At 47.5% G+C, this 15,801-nt stretch overlaps 1 protein-coding gene across 1 annotated transcript in view; it reads right to left on the bottom strand.

Moving 5' to 3' along the window:
* Positions 1-225: 225 nt before the first annotated feature.
* The window catches only part of WNT3 (Wnt family member 3), a 53,515-nt gene continuing 37,939 nt past the window's right edge, over positions 226-15,801 (bottom strand). Inside the window, exons 3-4 of the mRNA XM_026107905.2 lie at positions 4,594-4,859; positions 226-2,985 (exon numbers count right to left, since the gene is read on the bottom strand). Of these exons, the coding sequence (XP_025963690.1) occupies positions 2,506-2,985; positions 4,594-4,859 (746 nt within the window). The 3' untranslated portion in view covers positions 226-2,505. The remainder of the gene's footprint in view (positions 2,986-4,593; positions 4,860-15,801) is intronic.

Below are 15,801 nucleotides of genomic sequence, written 5' to 3'. Positions count from 1 at the left end.
GTAAAATCTCATATATTGGCTTTATGTTACCATCATCGTCTTGCATTCACGTGACTGTCTCTGTGCCTAAGTAAGTGGATGAAGCACCACTGCTCCCGTTGATGTCCTTCAGCACTGAACTCAAATGACCTTAAAAGGCAAACCACACAAGCTGGCAAGTGCATTTTTTTTTTTTTTTTACCTTCTCTTTAATGACTTACCACAAAAAAAATGCAAGTTGAAATATATTTTTCTCCAAATATATATATTTATATAATATATAATCTTAGTTAACTCAAGTATATACATTGTATAATAAATAATGCTTATAAAAAGAGAAATTTTCTGAATATAAAATAAAAAAAAATCAACCTCTACAACTTTATACAAAACTTTGGATACAGCAGATTGATGGAAAAAGATCTTCCATTCAGTGCTAGAATACCTGGCTACAGTAAAATAATTACAAGGCAATAAATGTTCTATTTAATATTAAATACCTTTTCTTGATTAAAAAACAAAAAATGAAAGGGATTTTGTTTAAAGTCAGGTACTTGGAGTCTTTCCAGACACAGGATTTAATATATACTTTTAAATAGAATGCATATCAGAAGACAGCTTATTTCTGAGACAGAGTTTTCTTTAGCTCTCCTGTGATCTTTAATTTTAGAAAGCTAATGCTCATGCGGCTGCTCGAATCCGGTAGCTCTTCATCATACTCTGCAGAGGAGGAACTGAGAATTTTGTTCTGATTTTTGCCACTCGCGGGTTTGAGCGACTGGGCAAGGTACTGTGCTCCATGTTGCAGGGGCTTTTACCCATATTATTGCTCTTTGCAGTATAAGGTACAACTGTTTCCCATGGACAAATGAGTGGAGTAGAGGACACAGCTTTCATGTTTTAGACACCTTTCGCAACTCCTACATCAAATCACTGGCACATGAGAAGTGGCATCTGACCCTGCTAATGTCACCTGATTGATCTTGAACCCCATCATCTGTGGAGGAGCCCACCAGGACATAGAGTTTTGGGTTTTTTTAATTTCAAGGGTCAATACATCATGAAAATGTGAGCCCTGCAGGAGTGGGTGGATGTGGCCAAGGAGCACCAGGGAGCAGGAGGAGGGACAAACACTGATTCTTCTGCAGTGAGATGTGTTCTGGGTCATGTGTGGCCACACCTGGGGGCCAAAGCCATGTTGTTGTTACAGAGCTTCTAGGCTTGAGCTGAAGCCCTCATAAATGATTTGCTAATAGCTCAAGAAATAATCCTATGGGAAGGAAAGGGTCTGCCTGGAATTGTGATACTGCTTAACACAGTAAAGTCTGCCCTTCCCATCTGCCCTAGCCTCTCTTGCTGGACAAGGTGGCTTGAATGATTCTGATAGGAGAAATGCTGATGAAAAGGGCTGGACAGAAGTCTCTTTGCCATAGCTTCTGTCTCCTGGCCTGTTATTGATAGTAAAAGCGGGCGTAGCAGCTAACCTGGCATGTGTCCTGTTACCAGAGAGATGCTGTGAGCTCATCTTGTGATGAAAGGTCGTTTTAGGGGATGCTTAGTAAATAGGTGCATCAACAGCGTGGATCTGTCCAGTTTCGATCTTGGACTGCCTGGAAAGATGGCAGCAAAACCTTAAAAATCTCCCTTCAGCAGTTACACAGCAAGAAGCCTGATGGGGTAGTGACACAACTCACATAAGAGATCACAGCCTCACCGTGTCCACTCTGCTCTTAGCTAAGGCTTGTGCCAAATGTCAGAGGATCAGTTCTGGACTCTGGTTTCCTGCCATCCCCCTCAGTGGGATTATAGGGGGTCATCTCAGGGGGTGAGGAGCAGAGATGGCAAAGGGGAGCTGAAAGGAGAGACTGGATGTAGGGCTCCTTCGCAAGCTCACTTAAACATAATTGTTTCTCCAAAATCATCTCCTTGGAGTTGGAAGGAAAAAGCCTGGCTGGTGTGGGGAGCTGGCTCCTTTCCTTCCTTCTCACACTGCATCTGCTGAAACTGGGACAGTCTGTGCAAGCAGGCAGGGGAAGCCCGTATTTGTTCAGCTTTCACTGCGTTAAATTCATTCTCACTTGAAACCCTGTATTAGCGTCTACGTGGGCCAGGCCTCCAGGGGAGGACGGAGCTGGAAGCTCTGGACGTGCCTCGTTAGCGGCACACTGACTGATCGCTGTGGCTGTGCCTCCCTTGGGCCTGTAACGTCCCTCCTCCCTGGGCAGTCCATCATGCCAAACAGCACGAGAAAAGTCAGCGAATAAGTGATCTAACGTGTGTGTGGTGTCAGGCCTAGCCTCAAACCACCTTGCTTGGTCGAGACTTGGTGATGCTGTGAGTCTTCTCTGCAGCGCTGGTGCTGGCTACGTGAGGGTGTTTGCCCTGGCCAAACTGGCCAAGGGCTTTGGGATTTTTTTCTGTCATCCTCTGAAGCGTGAGGCCACCGTGTGGAAGCTGATCACAGGGCCAATGAACCCCTGACCCGGCTCTGGAGCAACCTCCCCTCAGCTGGAGACCTACCTACGGTTACTTGCAGGTGTGGACGTCATAGACACGTGTGCACTCCTGGCAGCTCACGTAGCAGCACCAGTGGAAGATGCAGTGACACTTCTCCTTCCGTTTCTCAGTCCTGGTGTTGTGGCCACGACCGCAGCACAGCAGGTCGCAGCCATCGATCCCGTGGGAGGTGACGTTGCACGTTCTGTCCCTCGTCCCGAAGGAGCCGGTCTCTGGGTTGGGCTCGCAGAAGTTGGGGGAGTTCTCGTAGTAGACCAGATCCCGCTCTGTTGGTGGCTTGAAAAGAGCGTACTTGGCCCTAAGAGTTTCTACCCATCCCCGAGATTCCCGGTGCTTTTCAACAACCATCTCGGAGGCGCTGTCGTATTTATCCTTCAGGTAGTCACCGATTGCCCGGAAGTCTGGCTGGGCCCACCAGCAGGTCTTGACCTCGCAGCTTCCCGAAAGACCGTGACACTTGCACTTGAGGTGCATGTGATCCAGAATGGTCTGTCCGGAGGAGAAAAAGCAGGCAGTCAGCAACAGATTACAACCCCTGTCATTTGCTCGCAAATCCACCCCTTGCCACCTGGATATAGATGTCTGGTCTGAGCCTGGTCTGGAGCGTGTAGGCTAGCTGAAAACTCGCTGGAGCTATGGCATGTGGCAGAAACAACTCTAGCCAGATACGCTGCACTAGAGAGACATCAGGACGTGACTGAGATCCAGGCATGTGCTCTAACCATACTTTTGCAACAGGCTCTCTCTGTGCCCTTTGGCATATCACTTAGGCCAAAATTCTCCTGCCGCTGCCTTCCCTCCCTCCAGAATGCATTGCCTGAAGTGAGACAGCTCTGCGATTGCTTTCCAAACACATCGAGCACTTACAGGTGTCAACTAGAGGGCAGGTGTCCCACAACTCTGGAAGTTAGACCTCAACCCCACCGCTGCCAGTGCAGTAAATAATGTTGAGCACCGTTATTGCAGAGCATGTAAGATGCTTTTCTCAAGACCCTTCTGTTGCAAGTGTCGCGGTCCTTCCTGCCCTGTCGGTGGGAAATCAGAGCCCAGAGTAGTTGAGGGTTAGGTGATTGCTCTGGCCCACCTGGATCCAGGCTGACTCCCCAGGTCACAGCTTTACAAACAACTTTTCATTTTATATCCTGAGTCTGTCAATTTGCACTAGAAAGAAAATGAAATTGTAAATCTGAGGACATTGCATTGTCTTCTGCAGAAATCTCATCCATGTGGAGCAAAATAATCACTGATTACTGTTAAATTATTACCCATATTTTTACAGGAAATCATCAGTCACTGTTAACGCACATTACAGATTCAAGTTTCTGCCCTGCCACTGCTGTCTGTTGTGACTATGGAAAAGTGATACCTACCTGGGTGTTTAGTGTTTGTTTTAAGCACTGTTTGAAAGATCTCACTGTAACATGCTTAAAGTGTTTTTAGCTCGCAAGTGGCCTAGAGCAGGCAGTTGCGTAGTTGCCTGCCTACAGTAAGAATCACTAGCTAGGACAAGATCATAATGTGCAACCAGTGTTCAAGGGCAATAACGCAATGAATAATGCAATGGGTTCGAGTGTGTTGGGTCCTGGACCTGGAGCATGTTCTGGTATTTGGTGTCTTGTGTATGATGCCGACTACTCAGCAGAGCACCTGAGGGCTGCCTGGGCAGAGGGGAGCTGCATGGTCCTGCCCATGCTCCGTCCTATGTCTCTGTGTGATGCCACTTAAACACATAGGGAGAGTTTAGGAAGGAACTGCCTGGGAGGAAAGCCTGGCTCACCATTGACCTGAGGGCTTGAAGTTAGTGTTGGGTTTCTATAAGCTGAGAAAACCTGCGCTGCCTTGAGGGATGTTTGCCCTGGAAGCAAGCTGTGCTTTAGTTGTCCTTCTGCTTGTCTTAACCTGCACCTGTCTTTTTGGAGAGAGATGGAGCAGGAACTTGATGGTGCCCTGGGAAAAATCCCGGAAAGCTCCTGCCTGGGCTTTATCATGGTCCTGTTATATCAGTGTGAGGCTGTTGCTGTAGTAGGAGCCAGACTGGGCCACCCACCCATGTGCAGTGACCAGCGCTGGAGCAGAGGTGTTAGGCTGAGCACTCACCGTCCTGCCGGCCTCGTTGTTGTGCCTGTTCATGGCTGAGCGGGCATCCGGCCGGTTCTCTCGAGCATCCGCGAATTCCCGGGACACCAGCACTCCGAAGTCGGCATCCTCACTGCATCCCCCCCATTTCCAGCCATCTCCTGGAGGCCCTTTGTGGTGGGAATCACAGCCGCAGATCGTGGAGGTGCCCTCGGCGCAGGAGCGGGTTACAGCGAAGGCCACACCTGCTGACGCAATGGCATGGACAAAGGCAGACTCTCGCGTGGCTGGGAATAAAAAGAGTCCAGGGGATTATTTGCTAGGGTAACACTTTTTGTTTTCCTTACCAACCTCCTTCAGTATCATCTAAATTTCATTTTAAAAAAAGTTGTTTGTTCATTTTTCAATTAACATTTTCTGAATCAGATGGTGCTGGCTGGCATCACCCTTCGAAGCATGCAGGCAGGAACAGCGAGTAGGAGAGAAGCATGACTCCAACTCTGCATATTGCAAGCGTAGTATTTGGCCCAAATACAATGGGTACAGTATTTGATCCGGTGCTTGTGCTCATGCTTAAACAAAAAGACAGTGTAAGCTTGAGGGGAGCTTGGAAAAGAGTTACTGGAATAATTCCTGGTCTGGAAACCCAGAGAGGGCAAAGGGACTCAATGTCTGGAATTAGTCCCAGGGGAGATGAAATAACTTCTCTATGTGCTGAAATGGGGAAATGGTTTCAGGTTATACAGAATAGACAATGGCAGAGCAAAGCCTAAGAGCTAGAAATTAAAGTTAAGCATATCTAGACGAGACTACATGTGACTTTACAGCAGTGACTGCTCTTGACCATAAACAATGGTCAAGACAATTGGAGACAATCTGCCCCTATGAAATAATGTTTCAGAGTTAAGCCTTGACTATCTCACCCCAAAAATAGGTTCCTGAAACAGAGTGAGACAGTAGAAGACATCCCTTCTGACCCTTTGGCAGGCAGGGAGAGACTTTCAGAGGTCTCTGCGTTGCTGTGGCAATGACAGCAAAGGCTTATTTCCTTGCTGGTGGAGGGCATACACCCGTGTGCACCGGGATGAGACTGGCTGATAGCTCAGGATGGGATGCTGGCTGAGTCACTTCCGCTTCAGCTTCATGTGTTGGAGGATCTCTCCAGGCTGAAATGTCCCTGCAGACTGATAGCAGAGCTGTTGGGCTGTTCATCTTCATGTACTTGCTCTTTCATCCCTGCATCTAATTAACCCACCTGGCTCTGCAGTGGGCTAAAACCACTCTAGGGTGTGAAGATGACCTTGCAGTTGCTCATCAATTATGGAAAATCCTGGAGGAAATCAAAGCAGATGAGATTCAAATCTCTCCTGTGACTCTGTAACTGTTGGCATGCTCCAGGTGCACAATTTCAATGGATGAATTTTGGCAGGCCCAGTGGAGCAAACCTGAACAAAAAGCTGGAAGCTTTGAATGCTGAAGAAAGAGTTAAATAAATTATCCAGGATGCCTAGGAGGACTGGGAGCTGGGAATGGGAGCAAGTGGGAATCCTCTGTGCTAACTGAGAGGAAATGTTTCAGTAGAACAGATACCTGAGCAGGAGTTGGGAACAAAACAAAGAAAAACTCCACATTAAGATGTGATGGGTTTGCTGAACTGGAGCACCTCTGTCCATCACCTCTTCTACCTGGGACCTTCCCTGGTCAGTGTGCGAGGCCCTGACACAGGAATGACCTGGCTTTTGGACAGCAGCAGCCAAAAGACACGCAAGTATGAGGAAACCATCGGATGAAGATGTTTGCATTGACAGGCCATCGCAGCCAGCTGGCTCTGAACAGGACAGCAAGGCCAAGCAGGACGGGTGGGAAACCAGACTAAAACTGCCTGCTCTGTGCCTGGAGCCTCTGAACTCGTCTCATCTGCCTGGGGGCAATGAGGAGCTGCTGCTCTTCACTGTGTGCTGAAACCCCTCCAACAGCCCTGCACACTGCAGTAGCATCTGCCTGAGGCCCTTCCTTGCTCAGCGATGGCTGCTGTAAGCACAAGGAACCTCTTATTCAGGGTGGGTTGTTCTGGGTAGAAATGACCAAGGACCAATGTTGAAGTGCACCCCTGGGCCCCAAGAGCAGGAGACACCAGAGATGGCATGGGTAGCAGTTCTGAATAATATACCCAAAGCAGCGGCTGGGATGAAGCCATTTGGACAGACTTTCTTGACCTGCTGCTACTGGACAAAACTTATGAGTTGTTAGAAGCACTAACAAACAATACCGTAAGGGAATACACCTCTATCGAGGCTCTCTTTGGCAGTTCCTGATCCAAACTGCAGATCCCATAAGTAAGGGAGCATTTTTTGACACCAGAAATGGAGACTCTTTCAGCAATTTGGTGTTACTTGGTCCCTCAGGACTTCAGGAGAAGTAAATGCGAGATTTACTTCCCTATGTCCCTTGTGCAATATGCTGCAGGGAGGCAGAGGTGAATAGGTAGTCTAAAGAAAAAATGCAGAGAACTGGGAGAGGCTACCAAAAATCACAGCAGACCTAAACCTAGTGTTAGAGTGTGCAGAGGGGGATGGCCTGGTCCAATTAATATGGTTGGATTTTCCTTCTAGTAGGTCTCTGAGTTTAATATCACATCTTTGGAAGTCTTGTACTCAAATTATCCGTAGATGGATAATAAGCTATCAAACCGAAAAGACATTTCCTGCCTTATGTATCTGGGTATGCTAATTCTTCAAGAGGCCGTTGTAGAAGTTGGGAGATGGACTAGAGAAGCCACAACTTTGAATTGAGCTAGTCTTTGCCCTGGTGCCCAATGGCTCTTCCACCTCTTCAAATGTGGGAAAATGTCTAACTCCTCTGAATTTTCAACCCACATTAAAGCCCAGCCAATGTATATCCTTTGTTCCTCCCATGAGTTTGGTTGCTAGCTTCAAGGGTCCTTTTATGGCCTGTGTTTTTACTTCAGTGTATTAACAGAGAAAAAAGCCTTCATTTTACTATGTTCAGTGAGCAATATTCAGTAAGTCTTTCCATAAAATGTTTTCTGTTTCACTCATTAGCCTGGCTGCCCATCTCTGCATCTGTTCCTGAGTTTGATTCCTCTGTCTGGAAGTGGTGAGGAGAAGTAAATGGTCCATTCCCGCTGAGGACTTACTGGGGCTGATGGAAAGCAAGTCCTACACAGGCTCAGAATGGGTCAGGGATTTCTCCTCCTTTAGGACACAGACCTTCAGGGTCTTAGTGTATTTTCCTGCTCAGCACAGCGACATGAAGTTGCTTTGGTCCCTGGATTTGGAGTCCAGGTTCTTGGAGTAATCACCTGGCTGTTCAGCTAAAGAGCTCTGCTCAGGATGTTTTTAAAGCTTTATTGGGATTTTTTTTTAAAGCAGACAGTGTTGTCCTCATGCTGCTCACTTTGAAATCAATGCGAGTTTGACCACTGACTGCAGAACAGCTATATTAAATACAAGCTTTCCGAAGCACAGCCAAAGTAATATCTCAGTCTCACTTTTCTATTTGGGAACAACTTTCAGTCGTGCTGGTTCAAAGCCTCTCTGTTTGAACCATACTTCCTGGTATGCCACAGTCTAAATAGGTACAGGACCATGGCAAATATCATTGGAGTGGTTTAACCCCATGTGGCATCTCATAAAGAGACCTTATCTCCATGTGACGTGATTGTCTCAAAATGTTCTTGACAGGGATAGGTCAGGGGACCTGTCTTCCTCTGGGTGCTGGAACAGTCCAAGGTACAACAGAGCTGTTCTCAGTGGTCTTTCTCTCTGCCTGCATGCTCTGCACGTGGCCTCTGTCTCTGTCCTTGCTCTCTGCCGATTTACATGACTGACTAAGCTCCTTTTCAAAACTTCCTTTAATCTCTTTAAAAGTCCTTTTCTCCTCTGTGAACTCACACTTTCATCTTCTTGGTCTCAAATGCAGCTTCCAGCCTTATCCTCTGCAATGTGTGGAGTGGGAAAGGGAAGAAGCAAGGATGCTCTTGCCTCTGAACACCTCTAAGACTGTTCCTAGACTATACAGGCTGAGTGAAGAAACTTTAGGAGAGATGCTGGCTCAAATGTACCAAGGCCTGAAAAACAAACCTTACAATGAGAGCCTTAAGGAACATAGTGGACAGAAGTCAGAAAAGAGAGGTATGAGACGCTCTGCTTCTCGTGTACCTATTCTCATACATGGAAAAGAAAGCTGACACAGGGAGGGGGAAGGCCAACTTAGACAAATGTAGATGTTGCTCATTTGGGGGAAACTAAACTTTGGGAGAAGCTGAGCGTGATGTTGGATTCATCAGTGCTTAGATTCTCTAAAGTCAGACTAGATGATGTTGGAGTCAATCCCAACTCACTGCCCCAATGTGCAGGAGAACAGGCATGCGTTGAAGGCAGATTGTCAGGGTCTGTGGTGTATGGGGTACTATTGCTGGTGGATGGTGTCTTTGGTGCACTGCAGGAGGTGTTTCCAGGGGCCTTGTGGGTGTAGCTTGCCTGAATGATCAGGGCAGCCATCAGTAGATGTGGGATGGAGCAAGAATTTTCCCCTATGTCAGAGCAGCAATGATCCTAGAGACTGTCCCTTTCTTCCAGAGCAGGAGCTGTGAGTCATCTTCTCAGCTCCTTGGTGCATCTCCTGTCTCATCTTGTGCCCTAGGGAGGTCTTGGCTGCTCCAGGTGTCTCTCTTTGGCCTGTATTTTTCTCTGCTGGGGTAAGATCTAGCTCCCTGTGTCCAAAAATTAGACATCTCAATCTGAGCTAATTTCACCCATCACAGGCAAAAGAAACAAGCAACTTACGTGTGTGTGCTAGCCACGAGAAGCCTCTCATGTAGGATGAGGAACGGAGATCTAGATGCCTAACAATCCTAAATCAGGGCTGCTCAATGCTGTCTTTGCAGGTGGGATTACTCAGCATTTTCACTTTCTTTTAATTCAAACTCTTGTTTCCTTTCCCCTCCTGCCTCCAATATTCCAGGAGAGATCCAGCCTCTATCTAGCAATGTAAAGCTTCTTTCTCTTAGTTGTCTTCCATCAACCAGTTATAAGGGGACCACTGGGGGCTATAGGCCACAGGTTGAAAATCACTGCTCTAACTCAAGTTTTCCAGCCTGACAAAGGCTATTTGGGTGGCCTATGATATAAAGCAGAGCAGATTAGATGAGCTAGTGAGCCCCTCTGGCCTCAAACCAGGACAAGTCAGGGGCAGAGGGGGAGGACGCAAACAACTCCTTGCTGGCGTGCCTTTGCTTTCCATCCTTAGGGGGAAAAAATACCTGTGAGGCACACGCCGTCTTTGAAAATCACACTCGAAAGAGTCCAGTGCCCTCCGACGCTGGCACACACGGCTGCTCTGAAGGTGGCTGTCTCAGCACTGGCAGCTCGGGCCTTCCTGGCCATATAGATGGTCCCTGAGAGCCGAGCCGGCGCTAGAGCTGCCACGGCCGGACCACACTCCCTCGGTGCCTTGCGCGCCGGGGCTGTTGGCCTCTTCCAGCTGCCTCCCGAACACCCGGTTCGACAGGAGCCGGACACCGATTCTGCCAGCTGAGTTTTACGAGCGGTGTCAGTGTGCGGGGGGGAGCTGCAAGAGGGAGCTGCAAACACAAATGAGTCGCCTTGAAATTCTCCACTGGGTCTGGGCAAGGAGTCGGGAGAATTTCCCAGAGATGAAATGAGGGAGCAGAGTTCCCAGAACCAGGGGAGGGGCTCGCGAGGGAGGATTAGAGCGATCTTGACAGTGCACCACTGCGACTGTCTCCCAGCCAGGCCCGTTACCTGCTGGGACACTCAATTTGCCATTGTTCCCGCGGTGTCACACTGTATTACCAGCATAATGCAGAATGTTTCCGCCGGCCAGCGTACCCACGGCACAGAGCACTGGCATTCCCCAGGAGCACCTCGTAGCAACGGGGCAATGTTCCCCTGTCCTGCCGTCACCCTCCAATCCCGCCAGCCGGGCTGGGAAATCCCTATTGATGGCTCTCCCCAGCCCCCCGCCACCGGATCAGAATGGCTAAAGGGCGTGTGAATGGTGCAGCAATTTGAAACGACTGCAGTGCTGGGATGGTATCGCTCGCCCTGCCTCACAGTAGGGGAGGAAGCTTAGCTCTTTCTCATCAGTATAAGCTTATTTTTCTCTCTCCCTCTCTCTTTTCCCTCCCCCTCCCTTTAAGCTGTTGAGTTTATATCAAGACGGCCCCTGATCCCACACACCCCTGTTTAGATGCAAATGACTGCAAGTGTCATGGCTGAGAAAAGCCATGGGTTATCTTGGTGCGGTCTGCCTTTTCACAGCTCGTGTCAAGGGCTTAGCCAAACACACAAGGACCCCAAAGGCAGCCCGGGCCCAGCTGCCTTTTCTGCACCTGGCCCCACTGCTGTCACGCTCGTAGCAGCCGAGCACGGGGAGCTGCAGCCCCGGCTGCTGCCACCAGCAAGAGGCTCGAGCCTGCCCGGGGTTGAGGAGGACCTGTCTGGAGAACCGGTGGCATCTGCCTGGAGGGGGAGAGAGAGCAAAGGCCAGCTTCTTTGCAAGAAGGGAGTGAGAGGAGCCGTTCCCTCGTTGATCTACATGTGGGGAAACTCATGAGCTCTGTAAGGCTCCTGCCAGATTCAGTCCTGCAGATCCAGTCCTGCCTGCTTCTCAGAGACCTCCTCTCCATCGCAGGTGTCAGTCTCCTTTCTTAATGTCTCTGGTATATTCCTGCTCCTTACACTCATGACTGGCTCTTTTTGGGTCCTGAAGTTTGGACAAAGTCCCGTATTTCATCACTAACACAAAGAATGAGAATCGCTCGGACTGTCCCAGAGCAGCATTAAGTCATGTGGTCATTGGCTCAACATTGGCTTTGGTGTAGGACTTGGCTGGAAGAAACGTTGTCTTTTAATAAACCCTGACCTTATTTTAAAAAGAAAAGAGAGAGAGAAGCAAGAGAGAGGAAAGCAGGTTTTTCCTCCCTCCTTGTCCTAAAGCTGCCCCAGACTGCACACCTGCAGTGTAAATCATGTTGGAGAATCTGCTTGTAAAAACATGATCTTACCCCAGATTGTGGATTTCTTTTTGGTTGTAGCCCATGTTAGAGTGAAAAAATGATATGCAAAAGTAAAACTTGTAGGAAGATAAACAGTGGCCCTAGGAAATCAAAGGCTCACCAGCTATGTCTGCCACAGATTTTAGGGCAAAACCCCTCTGAGTTTGAATTTTGGGTAGGGCAGTGGCATACAGGAGGGAATCAGGTCTTTCTAGGCAGAGCCCTTAGCAAAGGTCTGCGTTCAGCAGCTCATAAACAGGAACACTCCAGCCCCCAGGGGTTTCGCTGTCCTGCAACACTGGTGAATTTGAAGTCACGTAAGAGACTGAGAAAGGAGAGATTAGAGTCATACATACAGTGAAACTGGAAAGAGAAGTGAGCTCTCTGCAGGATGGAGATGTGATGGCAGATTATGGAAAGACCTGAGGGGCAGGAATCTCTTAAACTATACGAAGGAGAGATCCCCTGTGATCCCACACTGACACCAGCGCTCAAAGCTGGGACAAGGTGCCCAGAGGGAGGCAAAGCTGAGAGCCACCAAGACATGGCTTGAACACTTGACCTGTGAGAAGGGATCTGCACAGCCAGACTTCAGCTGACTGCTCATTTTACCACACTACCTTGCTTTTTATATTAAATTCTGCTTAACTGGCAGCAACTGTGATTAATACTTTTATAGCACCTTTAAGATGAAATTATCCTCAATTTCTTTGCAAGATGTAATAGAAATGATTTTAGTGCTGCTGTAGTGAGAAGTATATCTTTGAAGTTTTTTTCTGAAACAGCTTGAATGTAACTAAAAGGGTAGTAGATGTGAGTAACCTAAATGTTACTCTTTGATACTTAGAGGTTATTTTATCCAAATATTTATCATAGCTTAAATACCGACTATACTGGGCTTAGTATTTAAGGTCTATTTGCCTAGTGCATAGTACCAACCGCAACAGTGATTGTGATCTTAGTTTGAGTTCTACCACTCATTAGCTATTAGTTGGCTGAGTTGCATCCCTTTGTGTGTCCTGGCCATGACTGTGGTTGCCTGGAAGCCAACAAGAAGCAAACACAGCAATAATTGCCACAAACACTTACAGGTGCTCAGGGCCCAGCCAGAGGTAAACCATGCAGCTGGGGAAGATCATGGACATCGGTTCCAGCTTCTAGGATCAAAACTCCTGATTTTTGCTATTGTCGTAGCTAGGGAAGATGAACTATGGATTGGGAGAAGATGATCCTATGTAAGCAACAGAAGTGTCCAGCAACCCCATCCACAGCTACCTCCAATCCCTCTTGGGAAGGACAAGCAGTGTTGTTCCCCAGATTCATCATAGCTAATGTGATATAACGTGGTAGGAGAATAACCTTTTTATTGCCAGCATGAACTCTTCCTTCAGCTGAGAAAACAGACTTGGCTGAAAAGGGTATGTTTTCCTCTGCACCTGCTGATGCTGTAAACCTTGGGAATAGCCAAGCATTTCCTAGTGTTACTCATTGCTGCAGAGACGAGATAAGTCCAATCCCTTCTCTGCTTACTAATTTTCAAGACAGCAGGGAAAGATATTAGCAATATTTGAAAATGTAAATAATAATTAGAATCAAACGGTTGGACTTTGAAGAAGTATCGTCATTTGTAGATGATACTGTGTATTTTACCTATTCAACATATGTTAGTTAGTTAGACATGAGAACAAGTATTTGTTTCAAGCTAATTGCCTGGCAATATGGTCCAGTAGACTATTGATACGGCATTGTCAAGGAAGCACTGTAACAGAAGTGCTCAATAATTTTTCTCCATCTGTCAGAAGAATTTCAGAGCTATGGATGATATTTTAATTTGTCAGCTTGGAGTGCATAGAAATGTTGAGGCATGTCTGCATGTGAGGTTTTGCTCTACTCCCTCCAGCTGAAAGAATCTTAAAATATTCTTCATAAATTCAGAGTTCAGTTTGCTCATTAAGGAAGAATGGTTCAAATCCAATTTTTAAGCCCTTTAATGCTGACAGAAATGGCGTTGAGAGATTTTGAGTGCCTGAATGCTATAATAGGTCTTCCCTAACGAACACACTTAAAAGTTTTTCATGACAGTTTTTATGAGAATTAAAACTTTCTGATCATGTAAGTGCTGAAGTTTATGACCTGTGTTTATTAGGCAGCAAGCTGCAGTGTGACAAGATGTGGTGACAAATTATTTGGTTGTAAATATAACAGTTATCGAGAAATACACCCTGGCAAAGCAGAAGGAAGTTGAATCTCGACATACCTAATGTGACTTTACAATCCTGATTTCAGCAATGAATCTCCCTTTAACCCAAGTCAGTCACTTTCCCTGAAAGACGCTGTTGATGTCTCTGGAAACTGTACCACCATTGGAAGGTTGAAAATTGAAAAAATATCACAGACTGTTTATATGCAGCGTACTGTAGTTTTGCAAGAAAGACTCATCAGGAGATATGCACATTCCAGGACACTATTATGAAATAGTCTAATGTTCTAGCTTTCAACCCCAATTTCTTAAAAGACCATACCATTGTTCCCATTTCCAAAGCAGCAGCAATGGCAAGAATAATTTCTTTGGAAAAAACAGACCTTATTGGACTGCAGAGACTCAGAGAGTATCGACACCAATGAAATAGAGCTTCAAAATTGGTTCTGGTTGTATTTATGAAGCTGTGAAAGCAAGGTATTATCTGCAGATGTCACTTGTGCTAAGCTGGGTATGGAGTCAGTGAAAGGCATGAGATGGAAATTCTGGCTTTCATCAGTCCCCTCCTTCATCTGAGCAACTGCCTTCAGCAAAGCATTTCTGCTTTGATCCTAACAGACAGATTCATGGCGCTGGCAGAGTCACGTGAATGTGCAGCCCATCCTGTTCTCCCTGAAAACAGGAAAGCTGGAAGGGATAAGAGGTCCTCAAACCTGTGGTTGTGGCACAGACAACACTGGTGTGTTCAGTGCCAGACTGTGCACAGGAGAAGCTTTGTGGGTGGCATGGTCTGCAGGCTCTTGGGGAAGGGAAGACAATGCCCTGTACCAGCTGCTGCTATGAGCGTGCTGTGCTTCTCTTCTACCCAGAGGAGCTCAAGGCACCAAATCTCCAGGGAAGATTCCTTCAAGTGGAGCAAAGCTGCAGCTGTGAGTCATCCCTGGATGCTTCCACACATCAGTGAGAGCCATGGGCTGGGATGGAGGGGTAGGGGAGTTTTTATCTGCCATATGATTTAACTTCATGTGAATAACTTTTAATCTAAGGTCTTGGCTTACTAACTGACCTTCTGTGAGATGTGGGGTAGGTTATCTGCCACCAAGGTCCTCCAGCGTCTTCCTTGCAGCCTATATTCAGCTGCCAGCTAATGTTATAGGTGCCCAACTGTCTTGGGGCCCAACATCTCGCTTTTCTCAGTGTAATGCCCAAGCTGTGACCTTGCTGGGATTCCCAGCATTTTCTCACCTCATCAGTGTGCTTCCAGTGTGCCTGATCCTTACCAGTGGATCTAGAAAGGTGGCCTTTCAGGAGGAGGTGATGGAGGGGAGCAAGCCCATGTTTTTGGGGAGAAGAGAGGGAAAATGTGTTTACTTCCACAGCTTCTATTTCAATCCCTGATCATTTTGGACACATCTGGGAAAAGGTATGTTGAAATCCAGACTAAGCCTGGTCAGGACCATAGACTTCAATGACGTTTTTTTCAGTGCCAGGGGAAAACCCTGATCCCTGGGCTATAGGGGCAGGCAGTGCTGCATGCCTTTTGCAGCATGGCAGATGTGCTGCAAAGGGCCTGCCTTGACCCTAAGGCAGGGCTTAGAAGACTCCTCAGAGTAGACAGACTCTCCTTCTGCCTTGGACTTGAGTACCATGCAGCTCTTGGGCCAGTTGTTGGCCACAACCCCTCTCCTTGGCTTTTTTCCTGGGTCTGCTTGACCCCACTGTGAGGTGTGCTGCATGGGCAGGGAGATTGGAGCCTGCAATTCCAGGATGTGTGAGCATCCACGGGGCTAGATCTTGCCCTTCCTGTACTTGGTCTCACCTGGTCCTACTGAGAGCTCCCGGGAAGGGAATAGACTCTTGTCTTGTTACGCCACTCAATGCGACACATCGTAGTAAGATGTTGGGGGGGGGGGTGGCCAGAAGCCAAGTGGAGACATGCTTGCCCTGACAACACTGTCCCCCCCACCAGCCAACCACACTTTGCTGT

This window comes from Dromaius novaehollandiae, chromosome 22 (assembly GCF_036370855.1).
Source record: "Dromaius novaehollandiae isolate bDroNov1 chromosome 22, bDroNov1.hap1, whole genome shotgun sequence".
NCBI classification, from domain to species: domain Eukaryota; kingdom Metazoa; phylum Chordata; class Aves; order Casuariiformes; family Dromaiidae; genus Dromaius; species Dromaius novaehollandiae.
This window is presented reverse-complemented; position numbering and strand designations above follow the sequence as displayed.